The 17,051-nt window shown below is 32.3% G+C and overlaps 2 protein-coding genes across 2 annotated transcripts; one reads left to right on the top strand and one right to left on the bottom strand.

Moving 5' to 3' along the window:
• Nucleotides 1-1,364: 1,364 nt before the first annotated feature.
• On the top strand, nucleotides 1,365-3,639 carry LOC107032012 (F-box protein At2g16365-like). The gene is made up of 3 exons (XM_015233565.2): nucleotides 1,365-1,536; nucleotides 2,211-2,934; nucleotides 3,176-3,639. Exons 2-3 carry the CDS (start codon nucleotides 2,220-2,222, stop codon nucleotides 3,217-3,219), a joined length of 759 nt encoding a protein of 252 aa, XP_015089051.1. The 5' UTR covers nucleotides 1,365-1,536; nucleotides 2,211-2,219; the 3' UTR covers nucleotides 3,220-3,639.
• A 741-nt stretch (nucleotides 3,640-4,380) lies between these two features.
• Nucleotides 4,381-6,424, bottom strand: LOC107032029 (40S ribosomal protein S25). The gene is made up of 4 exons (XM_015233584.2): nucleotides 6,270-6,424; nucleotides 6,114-6,188; nucleotides 5,883-6,017; nucleotides 4,381-4,666 (listed from the first exon to the last, which is right to left on the bottom strand). The coding sequence occupies exons 1-4, from the start codon at nucleotides 6,270-6,272 to the stop codon at nucleotides 4,553-4,555; spliced, it is 327 nt and encodes a 108-aa protein (XP_015089070.1). The 5' UTR covers nucleotides 6,273-6,424; the 3' UTR covers nucleotides 4,381-4,552.
• Between the last annotated feature and the right edge of the window lie 10,627 nt (nucleotides 6,425-17,051).

Consider the following 17,051-nt stretch of genomic DNA (forward strand, 5'->3'; position numbering starts at 1 on the left):
AAATTTATAATTAAAGGTAAAGAAGTAGCACCTCTCGAATTAATTCATGCACTTTTTTAAATATAATTTTATAGATATTTATTCTTTATTTTAAATATTAAAATTTTAATATATTATTTTTTAAAAAAAAAATATCTATTAAGTAACATCACATAATTGGGGTGAATGAATAATTAAGATGAACATAGTCAGACTTTTAAGTTTGTCGGTAATTTTTGTTTAGACACTTGAATTATAATATGTTTTTGACTGAGGACTTGAATGTATGATAATGTACTTTTATAGGCATTTTCACCTTAAATTTTTAGAAACATTCATTGGTAGTAGTTTTTCTGTTGTGCATGAGTAATGGGGCGGGTTTATTAATTGGGTTTGATTTGATTAGTAATGGGTGGGTAATAGATTGGTTAATAAATTATATTAATAAGTTAATTATAACAAATAGTTGAGCGTCGTGTATTAAAAAAAATATTTAAATAGTTTAAATTTAAAATCGTTAAACAAGTGGTTAATTTTGAATCCATAGGTGGATGAGAAGGGTATGTTGGAGTAAATAGGTGGATGAGAAGGGTATTTTGGAGTCAATATGTGGATGAGAATGGTATTTTGGAATCAATAGGTGGATGGGGGTAATTTTGTATCATTTCTGATACTTTAAGGGTATTTTAGGCCCTATTCCTTTATTGTTTCTAATAAAAATCCATAGTGTGTACATTCATTAATTTCTAGTTACACGTGTATCTCGTATTAATAAGTATATTTTCATTTATATTTTTAAATAATGTTTTTATATTATGATATGAACTCGAATATGTATGGGTTTTTTTGGTAATTGTTCTAAACTTGTCTGCATATTTTTTTCACGTTACGAGTTTCACAAGTTTTCATAAGTAGTACACTTAACCTTTTTTAATTGAAAAACTTCTTTTAATTTTTTATTATATTTTTCGTTTTCAGACTATCTAACTACACAAATATATGTCATATATACTAATTCAATTTATAATCACAGATTAATTATAACCAAATTCAAATTAAATTTATATATTTGATACTAGATTCATGCATATATATATTTGATACTAGATTCATGCATATATCAATTCAAATCAACATGCTTTGAATTAAATAAAATATGAAAAATATTTTATTTTGTTACCAAATCCAAAGACACATGGAATTTATAGATATTTGTGTGCGTGCCAATTTGTCTGTCTGCCCATACATACAAGATATTTTTGAAAAATCTAAAAAAAGGTATGATACTTTTGCTCGTATCAAATTATAATTATTTCTCTTTTTAAAATAACAAACCTTTTTCATTAATTAATAAAAAATATAAAAATATATGGATAGGATGCCAAACACCGATGCTTTTGCTCCTATGAAACACAAAAAAACAAAAAACAAAATGATTAGAAATGCTAATTGGATGGCTATATGTATCCTTCTAACTAACATTTATTTTCTCTCTCTTTCCTGTACACAAATGGCCAGTTTATAGTTCAATTTCTTTGAATTTTGCCAAGAGCAGAGGTGAGTTCACTTTCAAGTATATTTAATTCTGGTTTCATCTAAGTACAAAATCAGTCTATGATTTTGGTATTTACAGAAGTGGCAGAAATTGTTGAGTAATTCTTTATAAGTTTAATCTGTTTTTAATCATTGAGCCAAATCATGATTTTGGTCCTGATGTAACTAGTAGCGGAGCTTAGATTTTTACTAAAAGGGTGAAAAGATAAAGAACTGCACTTGTTATGGAGTAGAAATTGTTTCTCGTATTTGGTTGGATAAAATTTTTGAAAAATATTTTTGTAGTTGCTCAAAAATGACTTGCTTAATCAAAGACTTAAAACTTTTTTGTATTACCATCCAAAAAAACTACCATATTGAATCCATAATTTAGAGACAATGAGGATAGGCACCTTCTTTGGACACTGTAGCAAAATTGACTGGACATTATCCTCGCATTTCTAAATTATGGAAGATTTTATTACGAGATAATTTTCAATTTTCTCATGTTTGATTGGCCAAATGTTCTGGAGAACATATTCTCTAGGAAAACAAGTTCCTTGAAAAATAGCAAGTGTATCTCAATTACACTATTGGAAATGGTACCATTACTTGCCCGTTTGACCCTTTCAATTTAATCTCAAGTAATAGTAAGTGTGTCTGAATTTTGACCATTTGGTATTGCTGGTATCTTGCAGGTGAGTGGAATGGACCTAAATATACCTGCTCTTCAAGCACTTGACTGTCTCGACAAAGAAGTTGGACATAAATTGCCTGACTTAAACTTGGAGCTTCCATCTTTGACGGATAAGTTGGAACCAACTTCTTCCACAACTCATAGTTTGGATTTAAGATTGTTCCTTGGCCATAATGAGCAGCCAAGTCCATTGAAAACTGATTTTTCCCTTGCGACCCTGCTCGAAGACAAGCCTGGTAGCAGATGGGTCAAGCGCCTGAAATTGAGTGCTTCATCTAATGTGAAAGCAAACAAGTCCCATTGCAAAAATTCTAAAGTTACCATAACAGGCTCAGTACTCACAGCTGGTAAACTTCATTGTGAAGAATTGATGGATCATGATAGAACTCTGGCCTTAGCAAGGAACTCGGACTCTTCTCCTATGTACGTTATGAAGAAACAACATGAGTTGTTGACTTCACTGTCTTGGGTTCAAAGGTGGCTTCATAAGAGATCAGCCACTGCACAAAATAGGCCTAAGTCAGTGGTGGTTTGTGAGCCTTGTGACTCAAAGTCGGAACTTGGTGATTTCCAAAAGAAGCAGGTGCCAAGCATTGCTGCCATGGCGCTCATGGGAAAGGCAATAACCGGTTTTCAACCATGTGAATTCCAAATAAGAGGCCCCTGTCTAGTTTGGAATACCGTAGTTTCTGAAATACGTAGCAGCAACAGTTACTTTGCTTCAGGTTAGTCCTCCAGACATTGCTGATTACCTTGTTGGTCAGTGAATGCATGATGAGGAGAAGAGTGCTCTGGCATATTAAGTGATCATGCAAGCAATTGCATTTTGGAGCGCAGTGTTGATTTTGATGGTGCTAGCAAGTACATAGCTTGTTTTAGATTTGGCTTCTTGTATTTGCTTAGATAGGATTAGCTTTGTGTCTAACCACTATGATGAGAATGCCAGACACCTTGTTTCTTGAACAGGCCAATCATCTGGCAGCTTTCGTCAATGCGTGAGAGGGATCTAGATGCTGCTGGCTGCTGCAGTAAGTTCTAAAGCAGTTTGGTATTTTCTATTTGCCTAGCAGGCGATGAGATCACTGTACAATGTTTGTAGTAGTGGCTGAGATTCAGTTCATTGGACAGTTGAACCATGCGATCTTTACTTTGTTGTTGAAGACACTGTGACTTCCTCCTCCTTCACCTCGTAGAAAGGTCTTCCTCGATTAAAAATTAACCAATAATGAGCTAAATGTGTTATATTCCTAGCCTATTCCGGTGTTTGGCTGGGTGGAGCTACGAGTCAGTTGGATTATTAGTTTTTGGTTTCGAGTTCTTGATTATAATCTGTGATTTACTGTATTTAGGTGACTGCACCTTGTTGATTTTACAGTTTCTTGCATCATGTCCTGCACAACTTTGCTATTAGCTGTTATTGTTTTCTTTGATTTGTTTGAGCCAAGGTCTTTCAGAAATAGTCCCCTCTATCTCTAAAAGGACTGCGTACACTCCACCCTCCCCACCTTAAGGGATTTCACTGGGTTTGTTTTTATTATTGATGTTTTGGCTGTCATCTGCATGCTGACTTTACTCTAGTCAGTCTGCTTCTTGGACACCCTGAGTTTCAACGAGAAGTGTGCTACTAAGAACGTAACTGGAATGTCTCTAGACCTGATACAGTCCATCTTATTTGCGATGTCTATTTTTCCTAAGCAATCTTAGGCTGTGTAGTAATAGTCTATTCCCATCATTAAAGCATCCTACGACTCAGGTCTTTGTCATTCTTTTTTTTTGTACAAGAAACAAACGAGTGCAAAGTTGCAGCATATGGTTCATCAACGCATTCATAAAAAGAAAACTCGGAGAGTTAAGTCTTAACAATATAGAGACCTTCAATGATAATGTCAAATGCTTTTTGGTTAAAAATTACCCATGGGGCATTGTTCGATTCACCCACTACACACTCTTTAGAGGATCTCTGTGCATGAGATAATTAAAAGAAAGCTGTGCGCCCCCTGGCCTATGAACTTTCCAAGGCTCAGCACTGAAATCGACTCAAAAGCTACCATATCAATGAAAAGCATACTGTAGATCATTTCATTACTTGGTCACAGGGGAGGGAACTCATTTGGACTTCTAGACACCCAAGGGAAGAGCATCTACTTTCAACATCAAAAGACAAGCAGAGATAAATAACTCAATTAAATAGCCAGCATAGTCAAAATAGCAACTGCGATCAAAACTATTGCTCAAAATAGCTGTGTAGCTCATATGTTCTGATATTTTCCAAAATAAGCTTAGAAATTTCTAAAACAAGTAGTAGCCCCTGCAAGAGCTAGGTAAACAAATGAATAACGCATATTAAGTGTTGGTAGCCCTGGTGTAGATCTGCTGGCTTGCATGAGCAGATACCATCCTGATTGAACCTCTAGCCATCAAATCTCTAATTGCCTTCCTAGCAAGTGATCCACTAATCTGGACATTCATTCAAATCCAACATTAGCAAAATTACAATGACATATTAGCATACAAACAAATGTGATGTGACTCAATATTGCTGCCAATGCCAAACAAATACTGATAACATTATCATAATCAAACAACTTTATAATCAAAATTTAGCATCATGATATTCATGAGCATAAACATAATGAGACAAACTACACTCGACAACAAGAACAGATCATTAAATATTAGTTCATCCTTCTATTAAGGCTTTGATGGTTCTCCTAATTTTGACACATCATACAGCCAAATAAACACAGGCAAAATGGCAACCACCATCACACACAACGCCCTCCAAAAAACATCCATAAGCCTCGACTAAATACTTGTAAACCAGACACAAGAAAAACGCTACATCAGATGAACAGGTGATACTGGTGGAATCCATCATGATACTGACTGGGACTCTAGAATCCACGAAGAGGAAGTGCAAATAACAAAGCAATTACAGAAATCCAACATCAAATTGTCATGTTAACTACTTACCCTGTCCCCATACTTGTGCAGAAGTTTGGTATATGACAGTAAAGACACTTGATTTTGACTCAGTTATAGATTCTTCAAATATTTAAATAAATTTTACATATTTGAAGACATATGAAAAGTACTGCAAGTCAAAATAACTAAGAAATTTAAGAAGATTGAGAAAACTATAGTCAATGAAAACTTGTTAGACTCCCATAATAGCAAGACCTTCAGATATAAGGGGACAGAGGAATGGATGGAGTGTTCATTGGAGAAGCATCAAAATTACCACTTTACAATTTCTAAGACAATAGTTTACACTACTATAACATACCATCTTTTAAGCTAATATCAAATATAATAGAATCATTGATAAAGCAATAAACTTTACATACATTTCTCAAGAGAACAATTTCACGCTAATATTAAGGTCCAAATAATTCTCAGGAATCGATGTAGCAGCACCAGGGCAGCTAACTTTACACATAAGGAATAATTAAGAAATATAATGTATATGTGGGCTATGATCACACCATGGACACAAAAGCATTAGTGTGTGCTGTAAGACTCCAGATCACAAACCTAAAATCTACTTTAATAGACAAGATACATAAACACGATCATCGATCTAGTGTGGATTTGACAATGTTCCATAGTAAAACAGATACTCAAATCAATCACCGGAAAAGTAAAAATTGAAATTAAAGAGAAAAAACAATACCCTGAGACGATCGGAGAGGACAGAAGGAGTGATAAGCTTATACTTAGGAGCTTCAGAGAGTAGCTTATCGTATGTAGACTTGTCAAACAACACCATGTTGTTCACCTTTTCCTTTTGCTTTCCCTTGCTCCACTTCTGCATTCATGTATAACAAATCTACATAAGTACCTTCAAAATTCTCATCGGATAACCAAAATTGTATTATTAAGCGAATCAGTAGAAATTAATGACCTTCTTCTTCTGCTTTCCACCGCCGGACTTTGCTGGCTTGGAAGATGGAGGTGGAGCTTGTGCCTTCTTTGGAGCCTACAAAGAATACCAAAATTCAGATATTGAAAAACAAAGTTACATCGAATTAACAGTATTGACGATGATTACTCGGCTTACCATTGATCGGAGAACGATGAACGGAGGAGAGCGGCGGAGTTAGAGGCAGAAATGTGATGGGGAATATGGAAAACCTAATGAGGATTTGTAGTAGGGCTTTTATTTGGCTCAAGATGCGGAATGTTAGATAACTGGGCTTCCTAATGGGCCATTGTAACTCAATCTACAGGTTTATATGTGGTTTACTCATGCAAATTGTTTAAGGAGTCAAATTTCATAACTTAAATTAGTAAAAACTTCATTACTTTAAAAATATTTGTAAAAATATTAAAAATATTATTATTTTGAAAAACAATATATATTCTAATTAAATTTCTATTTTATCTTCTATTGCCTGCATGTTTTTCAACTAATTTTATAAAAAGAAATTACTTTATTTAACTCCGCTGATTTAGGTTTCCCATGTATATCTCATTCATACATGTTACCCAACTATTATTACTTTTTTTAAAATAAAAATCTTAATTTTCATTTATTGATGTTTCCTACGTATCTCTCTTCCAATTTGGCTCATATATAAAAATAAAAGAAAATAGTTTTTCTCTCTCTTTCATATTTTCTATTTCATATTCTCATTCAACTTTAAAATTTCTCATATCTCTCTATCGTAATTTTTGGTGTTTTTTATCTTTAGAAATTGAATTCACACAAATCTCATTAATTAAGGTATTCATCTTCATCTTTTTTTGTTAGATTTATTTTCTGATTTTATTTTTATCTAAATCATTCATAATTGTTGAAAGTAGAATAAATCTCGATTAGACCTCTATAACAATCTTCAATGGATGAATGTAAGAGACTTACTAGAGTTATTCAACTTAATCGTCAATTTTCTAGTGATTTTTCATCCTTTAATCTATGTATAAGAAATAGCGGATAATGTAGGATCCACTTCTAAAATGAGGGAAAAGAAACGATCAGAACAAATTCTTCCTCAAATTCAGATAAAAATGTAGTATCTTCATCTACTCGTGGAGTACTTAAAAGAGACGGAGAAAATCAAATAGTTGATGAAGAGGTATTTAATTATTTTTGCATGTTTAGTATTTTGCATATTGAGTTGAAGTTAAAGAATAATTTTTTTTCCAACAATGTAGTTTGATTTTATTTTTTTTTATGTATCCAAAATCAATTTAGTATGTGTATTGAATATATTTACAAATTTCTTATGTAGACCTTGCAATTTTTGTTAGTTTGTATTTGTATTCCTTTTTTATTTTATTCTTGTATTTTGGCGACAATTATTGTTATTTTTTATAATGTACCAAATTTTTAATCATTCCTTTATTTATTTTTTACATTGGTAGATATTCAATAATTTAAGAATATATTTTGCATGAATATGATATTTCAAATTTATTAATGAATTCTAATTGGATGATTTTGTATTCGCTGTGGTGTATTTATTGTATTTGTGTTGTATGCTATGTAATTTTCATGTATTTGTGTTATATGATATTTATTAATGAATTCATTTTGGTGATTTTGTATTCTGATGTGTTTGTATTAATTATGCTTTGTGAGAGTCTTGTTGTATCAGTAAAGTAAACATACATATAAAATTTATACATTTTTTAACAAATACTTAATGATATTTGAATGTTTTTAAAGTTACATTATTATCTAAATTGTTTTTATGTGATGTAGTTTCTAAGTTATATTACGTATACTTATTATATTTTTATGCTTGCCAAGTTGAATATTTTTTCTTACATATATCATTTACTCAGGGAACTGCATTTGCATGCAAAGATCCCAGTTTTTTGTATCCAAGCAACAAATGTATGTATTCACAATAGTACTTGCATCGTGTTATGAACAAAATTGTATCCAAGTAACAAATGTATGAATTCATAATAGTATTTGCATCATGTTATGAACAAAACTGTATTTTTCATATTTCAATGTAGTCTGTCAACATATATGTATACTAAATAAATATTGAAATTATATTCAGAATAATCACTTACAAAATACATTAAATTGATCATATCTATTTCAATAAGGGTTACAACATATTTAAATAAACTGAAATAAGAAAAACTAAATAAATGAAATTGAAGATTGTCATAAAAAATTATATTTGCTCCTATTCGTATTTTGTTACTGATACAATTTATTTCAAAACATTAAAAACAAACATCCAATTAACAAAATCATGTCTTCAAACAAAACATAAACAACCAAAATAAAAAGTCAACAAATCAAATATTCATACGTTGTTCATAATTCTTAGAATTTACAACGAAAACAGAATACAGACGAAAACAAATTACGTTTTACAATTATTTTTGAAATTTCATATCAAAATTATAAGCAATTAGAAAAAAATATGAAACAGCAATTACCTTGTTAAATTTGTATTCAAACAATTTGATCGAACTTGTAGTAGAAAAATCTTTCTCCAAACATTGTTATCAGGTTTGATCTAAAATTGTTCCTAGCGAACAGAAACTAAAAAGAAGTTTTCAATTGTATGAGAATCTTGAAAATCAAAGTTTGAAAGAATATCAGCTATGGGGATGTCGATTGATTATTTTTATTTTTGAATTTTTGTAACTGATGAAAGTTTTAGTCAATCATTTATCTTTAGTATTTTTCTCTCCCCTCGAGTAACATTTAATTCTCTCAATTAAAACAAATAAAAAATAAATAAATGAGATACATAATAAACTAAAACTTTGACATTTTTACCAAATAATGAAAGTATTGACAATGGATCTTATTAAATGTCAAAATATTAACATTTTGAAAAAATTCCCTTTTTAATTAGTCAAATTGTGTAAAATGTGGTTTACTTATGCAAAGTGATAACTCGACTTTTTACTTTACCATCAAATTATATTAATATAGAATGAGTCATAATATATTATTACTTTTTAGAGGTATTATTTAATTGTAAATTAATTTTTATTAATTTTAAAAGTGTTTTAACACTGCAAAATTCATAAAGAGGATGAAATCTTAGAGAATTAAAATGAATCAACTTGGGAAAACATTATTTGTAAATTTAAGGTCATGGTTAATGATCTTGGTTACTACAATAAAATACACATTAATAACATGTTGGATTATTCGGGTGAAAATGATATGTTCAGAGGCCTAGAGCTTAGAAGAAACTGTGGATACGATTAGATAAATAAATGTTGATGATAAAACTGAAGATACATTTGGAACAAGTTGCATGTAAGAAGCACTTATAACATCTAAAACTCTTCACAAATTCATGGTATGGTTTGAAAAGACAACACAAGAATTTTTGAATTTATTAAGAAAAGTTAAAAATGAGTTTCAACCAGATTTAAATTTTAACAAAAAAAGAAAACACAAGGAAATTATGTTTCACTAAATTGTCTTAGATAAATTTGTACTTGTAAAAAAATATAATTTATATATTAATAGGACCATATATTTGTATAGAGATTTTTTTAAAATATTATATGTCATTATCTTATCGAAATGAGTGATTATTTTCATTGCCCCAAGTCGAAATCGGAGAAAATATTATCTTAGAGAAATTATTAAATCAATCGAGTATCAATCTAGTGAGATTTTGTGTAGCTCAATTTTCAAAATTATCAAAATTGGCCAAATATGTTCTTCCTCCTTTCAATTCGGCTATCAATGGCTTCTTCTTACTACTTTCAATTTTGCCATTAATGATTTAGTACTGCTTTTCTTCGTGTTTTTTTTTTGTCATTCTTCTTCTTCGTCATCTTTTGCTTCATCATTCTTCTTCGTCTTCTTCTTTTTGTGCATCATCGATCTTCTTTGTCCTCTCTTTTTAAAAAAATAATAGTAAATTTAACGTATCAAAAGTTTAAGTTATTCCCGTGAATTAAATATTAAAAGATTCGAAACATCGCGAAGATTTCACATCTAAATTTTGGAATGATTTAGAGACAATTTTAAGGTAATCGAAATTAAATCATTATTATATACTTCATGCATAGATGTATCATAATGTATATATAGCTAATGCATAGGAAAGCAAAAATATTTTTTGGTAACAAATGTAAATGTTACCATTAACAACCAAATCAATACATCTAAAGAGAATTTAACTTTACAACTACCTCCAAAGAAGGACTGTTTGAGTTAAACCTCCAACATATTTCTAATTACATTGTAAAATGTTGAAATAACAAACCCACATTTTTTGCCTTTTCTATTGTTTCTAACTCTATCTGATCTAACACTAAAACTTAGTTTTATTTGTGTGATTGTAGTTTCCATAGTGACAACAGTTCCCCTGTGCAGTTTCCAATTCCTTACCTTCCACACATGATATACTATTGAACTCCAAAGTGCTGCAATTATTTTCTTATTAATTTGCTTCCAATGCCTCCTTCTGATTCGACTCAACACATGTTTGACATTCCCCGATGAAAATTGCACTCCAACCCATTGATTCATTGTTGTAATGAGTCCTTTAGTCCATTTACATTCAGAGAAAGGTGATGTTGTGTCTCTATAGCGTGGTCATCACACAAGCTGCATATTATATCATCTACTGCTATATTCATCCTTTGTAGTTTATCTTTTGTCAACAATCTACCATGTACAGCTAACCATATTATAAATCCGTGCCTTGGTTAAGAGATCTTGTTCCATATCAGGTCTGATATCCTCATCTTACTCTGTACACCTATCAATAATGCATAACTGGCTCTTATTGAGTAATTTCAGTTGATGTTAGGACATAAGCTCCTTGAGAGTACCACTCCAACATATCAGGCTTCAGTGCATTCAACTTTCTCCAGTACCAACTGCTATCTTGCGGTGGTGTGTGCTCCCAGATATCCTGGTTATCCTTCATATACTCCCCATGTACCCACTTGACCAATAATACATCCTTATTGACTATTAATTGTCATAAAAGTTTTTCTACCGACGCCACATTCCACAACTTGCTCCCCTTAATATTTAGTCCACCAAACTTCTTAGGCACACTCACTTTGTCCCAAGATACTAATGGTGTCTTCCTCTTATCCTCCGTACTGTCCCACAGGTATTCTCTGCATTTTTTATCAACTTCTTTTAACACACTTTGTGGTAGAATAAACACAGAAGCCCAAAAGTTGTGAATAGCAAATAATACTGATATTATCACCTGTAGTCTTCCAGTATAAGATAACTGTTTTGAGTAGACCTTTGTTATTCTACTCGTGATCTTTTCTATCAGTTGTTGACACTCCATTTTACTCCATTTCTTAGAAGATAATGGCAGCCCGAGATATCTAATAGGAAAAGAGCCCTGCGAAAATCCCGTTTTCAGCAACAATTGCCTTTTGGTGATATCATCTACCCCTGCCATGAATATGTTTGACTTCTCCATATTTGCAACTAAACCAGTGACACTACTGAAATGCTGCAAAGCCTCCATTGTTCTGCTTGCTGATTAAACATCCCCTTTGCAAAAGATCATCAAATCATCTGCAAATATTAAATGCGTCTACTTGAGTTTTTTACACATTGGGTGAAACTGAAAATCAGGGAGCTCACTCATACACTTCAAAGTTCTGGACATGTATTCCATTACAAGCACAAACAACAAAGGAGACATAGGATCCCCTTGCCTTAATCCCCGTTTACCAGCAAAAAACATTCCCTTCTCCATTTACCTTAACTGTAAACACAGGGGATGTGATACATGTCATGACAAGTTCTGTGAACCTACTTGGAAACTCATATCCTTGTAATGCTTCCTATACGAATTTTCAGTTGACCATATCATATGCCTTCCTCAGATCAATTTTCATCAAACATCTAGGAGATGTCTTCCTTTTATAATGTCTTAATAGGTCATGACATATTAAGACATTATGCAACATCGATTTCCCCTGCATAAATGCAGACTAGTTATCAGCCACTATATGCTTTACTGCCTCTTTAAGTCCTGTGAAGATCATTTTTGTAATGCACTTTTACAACACATTATAACAGGAAATAGGTCTGTATTGGCTGGAAAATTCTGGAACAAGAACTTTAGGAATCAAGGCAATATATGGGGTTTCCTCCAATTCTATCTTCAGCATGTAGCACAGAATTAAAACCACCCAATAATATCCATGGCTCTAAACAATTTGAACTTTGGTCTTCTATTTCCTTACACAGTTCTCTTCTATCCTCTCTATTATTGTATGCATAAACAATTGACACCATAAACGTTAATTGCAAAGGTATATAACAGACCTTGCAAGTCAACATTTGGGTTAAGCTTCCCACCAGCTCCACTTTATAGTAATCTGGTCTCCATACTAGTAAAATTCTACCATTGTAGTGTGATTCTAGGTTGGTTAGGAATTGCAAACCTCCAAACATTTTATTTACCACTTTCTCCATATTTTGACTTTTTATTTTCGTTTCAACTAACCCTACCAATCCCATCTTTTCTTTATTGCAGAGGAATACCACTTCCTTCTACTTATTCTAAACATTAAGCCCTCTCACATTCCAGCATATTATACTAACCATTCCCTTCTAGGAAAATGGTTCCACCACCCACTGTTCGCCCAGACCTTGGAGTTGGGCTATTCACCTCATTGGATTTGTTCAACATTTGGAATGAATCATCACTAACAATTTTTACTTGATTCAGACCTTGGCTCCTTCAGGTTTTAAATGGTGTTATCCGACCCATCGAAGATAATTCCCCATGGTCAACCTGATGTTGCCCACCTTGCACTTTTGTCCTCGCAGAAGTTCTTAGTTCAACGTGTTCATCCTCTTGTTTTTCACTACTCTGGCCGGCTTTTGTTGGTGGTTGTCCATGTTTCTCTTGTTCCTTAGTAACCCCCTTCTTCTTTGCTGGATTCTTCCTTCGATATTCATCAGTAGTGTGCCCATACTTGTCACAAAATGGGTTTCCAATCATACACTACTTGTTGTTCTATCACCTGTCCTTTCACATTCTTGAAATACACTTTTTCTGGAAGATTAACCCCCAACTCTACCTAAATCATGATTCTAGCAAAATTAAGACCCTGCTTCCTTTCAGTATTCTGATCAGCCATTAATGGTTTCCCCATCAAACTCCTGGACTGCAATACTTGAAGTCCAATCCTGGAAGTTTTATCCAAATCGGAACAGAATTCAGTTCTTCCTTTGTGAATTCCATATCCATTGACCATGCCTTGACAATAAATGGCTTATTGCCAAAATGGTAAATTCCTCCGTTTAGTACTTTCTCTTTCCCCTCAACTGAATCAAACCTTACTATTATGACTCCATTTTTCAGCATAGCCACTTTGTTCCACCTATACTTCGCCCAAATTCTTTGGATGCATTCGTTGATTACAGTGAATGGAGGGTGTGCACCCAATACATAATAGACCAGTACATTATTCCAATAATTGACTTTAGACTCAATATCTTCTAAATTTATGCCGATTATTGACCCTTTACCATGTTTCTTTGAAGCCACGTAATCTAGCTTGAATCCAACTTTGGCTAGTTTAGAAATGTCAAATGTATCCCACAGTGTTCCCGCCTTTGGTTTCTGCAACATTACCTCTTCCTCTTCATCTGCCCATGTTGCCGATCCATTTTTAGTTAGAGAACCCATTTTCGAAAATTGTGGTTGTGTGATTCCTGCCTCATATTTTTGTGCTATTGCCCTATTCTCCTTCTCTACATACTTAGCATTTTGTTCCGCCAATTAGTGCTCTTTCTCTACCTCCAACTTACTATGTACCACTTCCCTAGATTCAGACCAATTTCTATTTCTTCTTCGAGTTCAAGCTGCTGTACTTTTTTCCCTTTATGTAGATTTCCTTTTGTTGCTGCTTCTTGTGCCATTAGAGCTTTCTGCGATGGAGCACGATCTCTTTTCCCCATGGCCAGTGCACGTTAGTAACCTATGCCGAGAGAGGACACATCATTACAATAACAATAATATAAGTATTACCATTGAAATTAATATTCATATCAAAATTAATTAATAGGTATTCTACCATCAAAATATCCAAATAAGCAACGAAGACAAGTCAATGTTTAACTTGATATTTAAAAATATCATTTTTAATTACTTTTATTGAAAAGAGGGGTTATACACCAGTTGAATAAAATCGGAATGTGATGAAAAAATATAAGACAAATCACAAGTAACAACCATTTTAGTCAATTCTTTATGATTTTTCTTATTATATGTGCACTATGCTTGGACCAACCGGATTACCATATTAGAATATCCTATGTATCCTTTAAACAGGAGTGTCCCATATTTTTTTAGTCCTATCAATAGTTTCTAGATGAGCAAATTATTCATTACATGATCTCAAATGTTTTCGTAGTCATTTGATCTTGTAGTTAAATAATTCATGACTTTCTTACATTTTACGCAAGTAGTCATTTTTTTTAATTTTATTTAAAAAATTATCAAACTAAAGATCTTTTAGGACATACTATCTTTACGATACCCTTAAAAGTATAGGTAAAAATGGGAGATCGCTTTATTGTGGTAATTTCATTGCCGGACTAGTAGAGGTATCATCTAGTTCTTGGTCTTAAATTTCTACTTCTTCCTCTTACTCTACCTCAAAATTAAACAAATATCTATTTAGTGTCTCATGGCCAAAGTCATTTTTGAAATTGAGTTTTATAGCATCTGGATGTGAAATAAAAAAAGATTCACCAACATGAATAAAACTGTCGAGATTAATTCTAAATTTATGAGACAATAATTTAGAACTATTTTCTCCCGCCCAACTACTAAAACATTTTTTAAGGACATTGATTTTTATCACTATTATTTTGTACGCGATATATGTTTAAAATTCAAAATAATCAAGGTATTAAAAAACAAGCAAGACAAATTTGGCAAGATGAAACACTTGTTTTGAACATAAATTGAACTTTTAAATTAGTAAGAAAGGCATAATTAATACTTAAAATTATATGTTAAATATACAAGAAACTTATATAAATTTCATTAGTTTATGAACCAATTACTTGGATAGTCTATAGTTTGCAATATTATGTATCTTATCAAATTTTGGTGCGTCGGATACGTTCCGATACATGTATCTCAGGAAATCTTGGATCGAATTTGTTCAAGATACATTGCATCCAAGTGGATTCACATGTATTTGAGATACATAACAAATCTCGATTACCTCTCTCACATCTCGCTGACCACTCCTATATGTATCTGGTATCCCAGATACATGCAAATCACATCAAATACATCTAAATACATGTACATAGTGTGATTCTCATGCATTTGAGATACATAACGAAATCTCGCTCGTCTCCCTCCTGATCTTGCTCGTCTCTCTCCCTATTTTAGTGTATTTTTCTCAATATATAGTAGAAAACTCTTAATTAGTGGTAGATACATAAAATTTTAAAAGTACATGTAGTAATAATATATATGATATTGAAATTTGTCTAATAATATAATTTCTCTCAAATATATCTAATATATATTGGGATATTATGCCTTAAAAGTGACAAAATAAAGTCAAAATGATTTTAAATATATTTTTGACTTTTATAAATACTTATTCAAGAAGTTTGACCAATTAATTAAAATTGTAATTGTCCAAAATTGAATGTCAAATAACTTATACAAAGGATCTAAAGATGGAATGTAATAATTTACTATACATAAATTTAGGCTATAATTCTTAAGTTTCATAATTGAAAATAATAATTAATCCAAGCTATTCAACTATCGCTTATGGATACATAATTATTGTAAATGAGCTCATTTTACCAAACAATGTGATGATATTTTGCTTTAAATACACTCATGGTGTTGCTATCCTACATCACATTTTCTTATTTTCTCAAAGTAGGTTTTTAACCATGAAAAAAAAGACGGAGCTTAGCAACACTAAAAAGATGCTAAAAAACCCCATTGAAGAACTGGGGATGCTTGAACTTGAACAATTGAGCAAGATCTTGGAAGAAAAAATGGAGAAACTTGAGCTTGTGCTGATGCAACTACTGGAGTGTAAGATTATGCTCCTATATCAAATTCTTGGAAGTGCATTGGCAACTTCTAAGGATGAGTAAAAATTTCTCACCAAATTTTGACATTGGACCAACTAGGTCTTGCTGATATTTTCATATTTATAATATTAATTTTACATTTTAGTATGTTATCGTATTATTAAATGAAATAAAAGGTTATATCTTTTATTTAGTATGTGGTAATTCTTCGTTCATTGATATGGAAATTGATATGCGTTGAATTTACAAGTAATAAAAGATAAAATTTAAATAACACAAAATTAAAAATTATATTATTTAGCTTGATATAAAGTTGAACTAATTTAAAAGAAAAAAAATTAAGAAAGATTCATGATTTGACACTAATAATTTTTTATTAACTTGTTGGATTATATAAATTACTTTATTCTTTTTGGACTTTACTTTTGAAAATATAGCGCATTGTATAAAATGGCCATTTCTTAAAGGTGGGTCAAAAGAAAATCAGTGGGTGCTAATTCTACAAGTACTGACATATTTTAGGTGTAACGACCTGTTTAGTCGTTTTGAGCAGTAGAGTTATTCTGGCAATAACTGTCTGGATCGACGGATCCCACGACGGACCGTCATGGGCACGACGGACCGTCGAGGGGGTCTCGTTCCAAAACACTTTAGATTCGGAAAAATTGGGTACTGAGAACAACTCTCTGAACTTCGCGACGGCATGGCAGGACGGAACATCGTGGGCACGACGGACCGTCACAGACCCTTTAGTGAAATTTAGTCTCTGAACTTTGTGACGAAAGCAGCAGGACGGACCGTCGCAGGCACGACGGGCCGTCACAG

This window comes from Solanum pennellii, chromosome 10, assembly GCF_001406875.1.
Source record: "Solanum pennellii chromosome 10, SPENNV200".
In the NCBI taxonomy this organism is placed as follows: Eukaryota; Viridiplantae; Streptophyta; class Magnoliopsida; order Solanales; family Solanaceae; genus Solanum; species Solanum pennellii.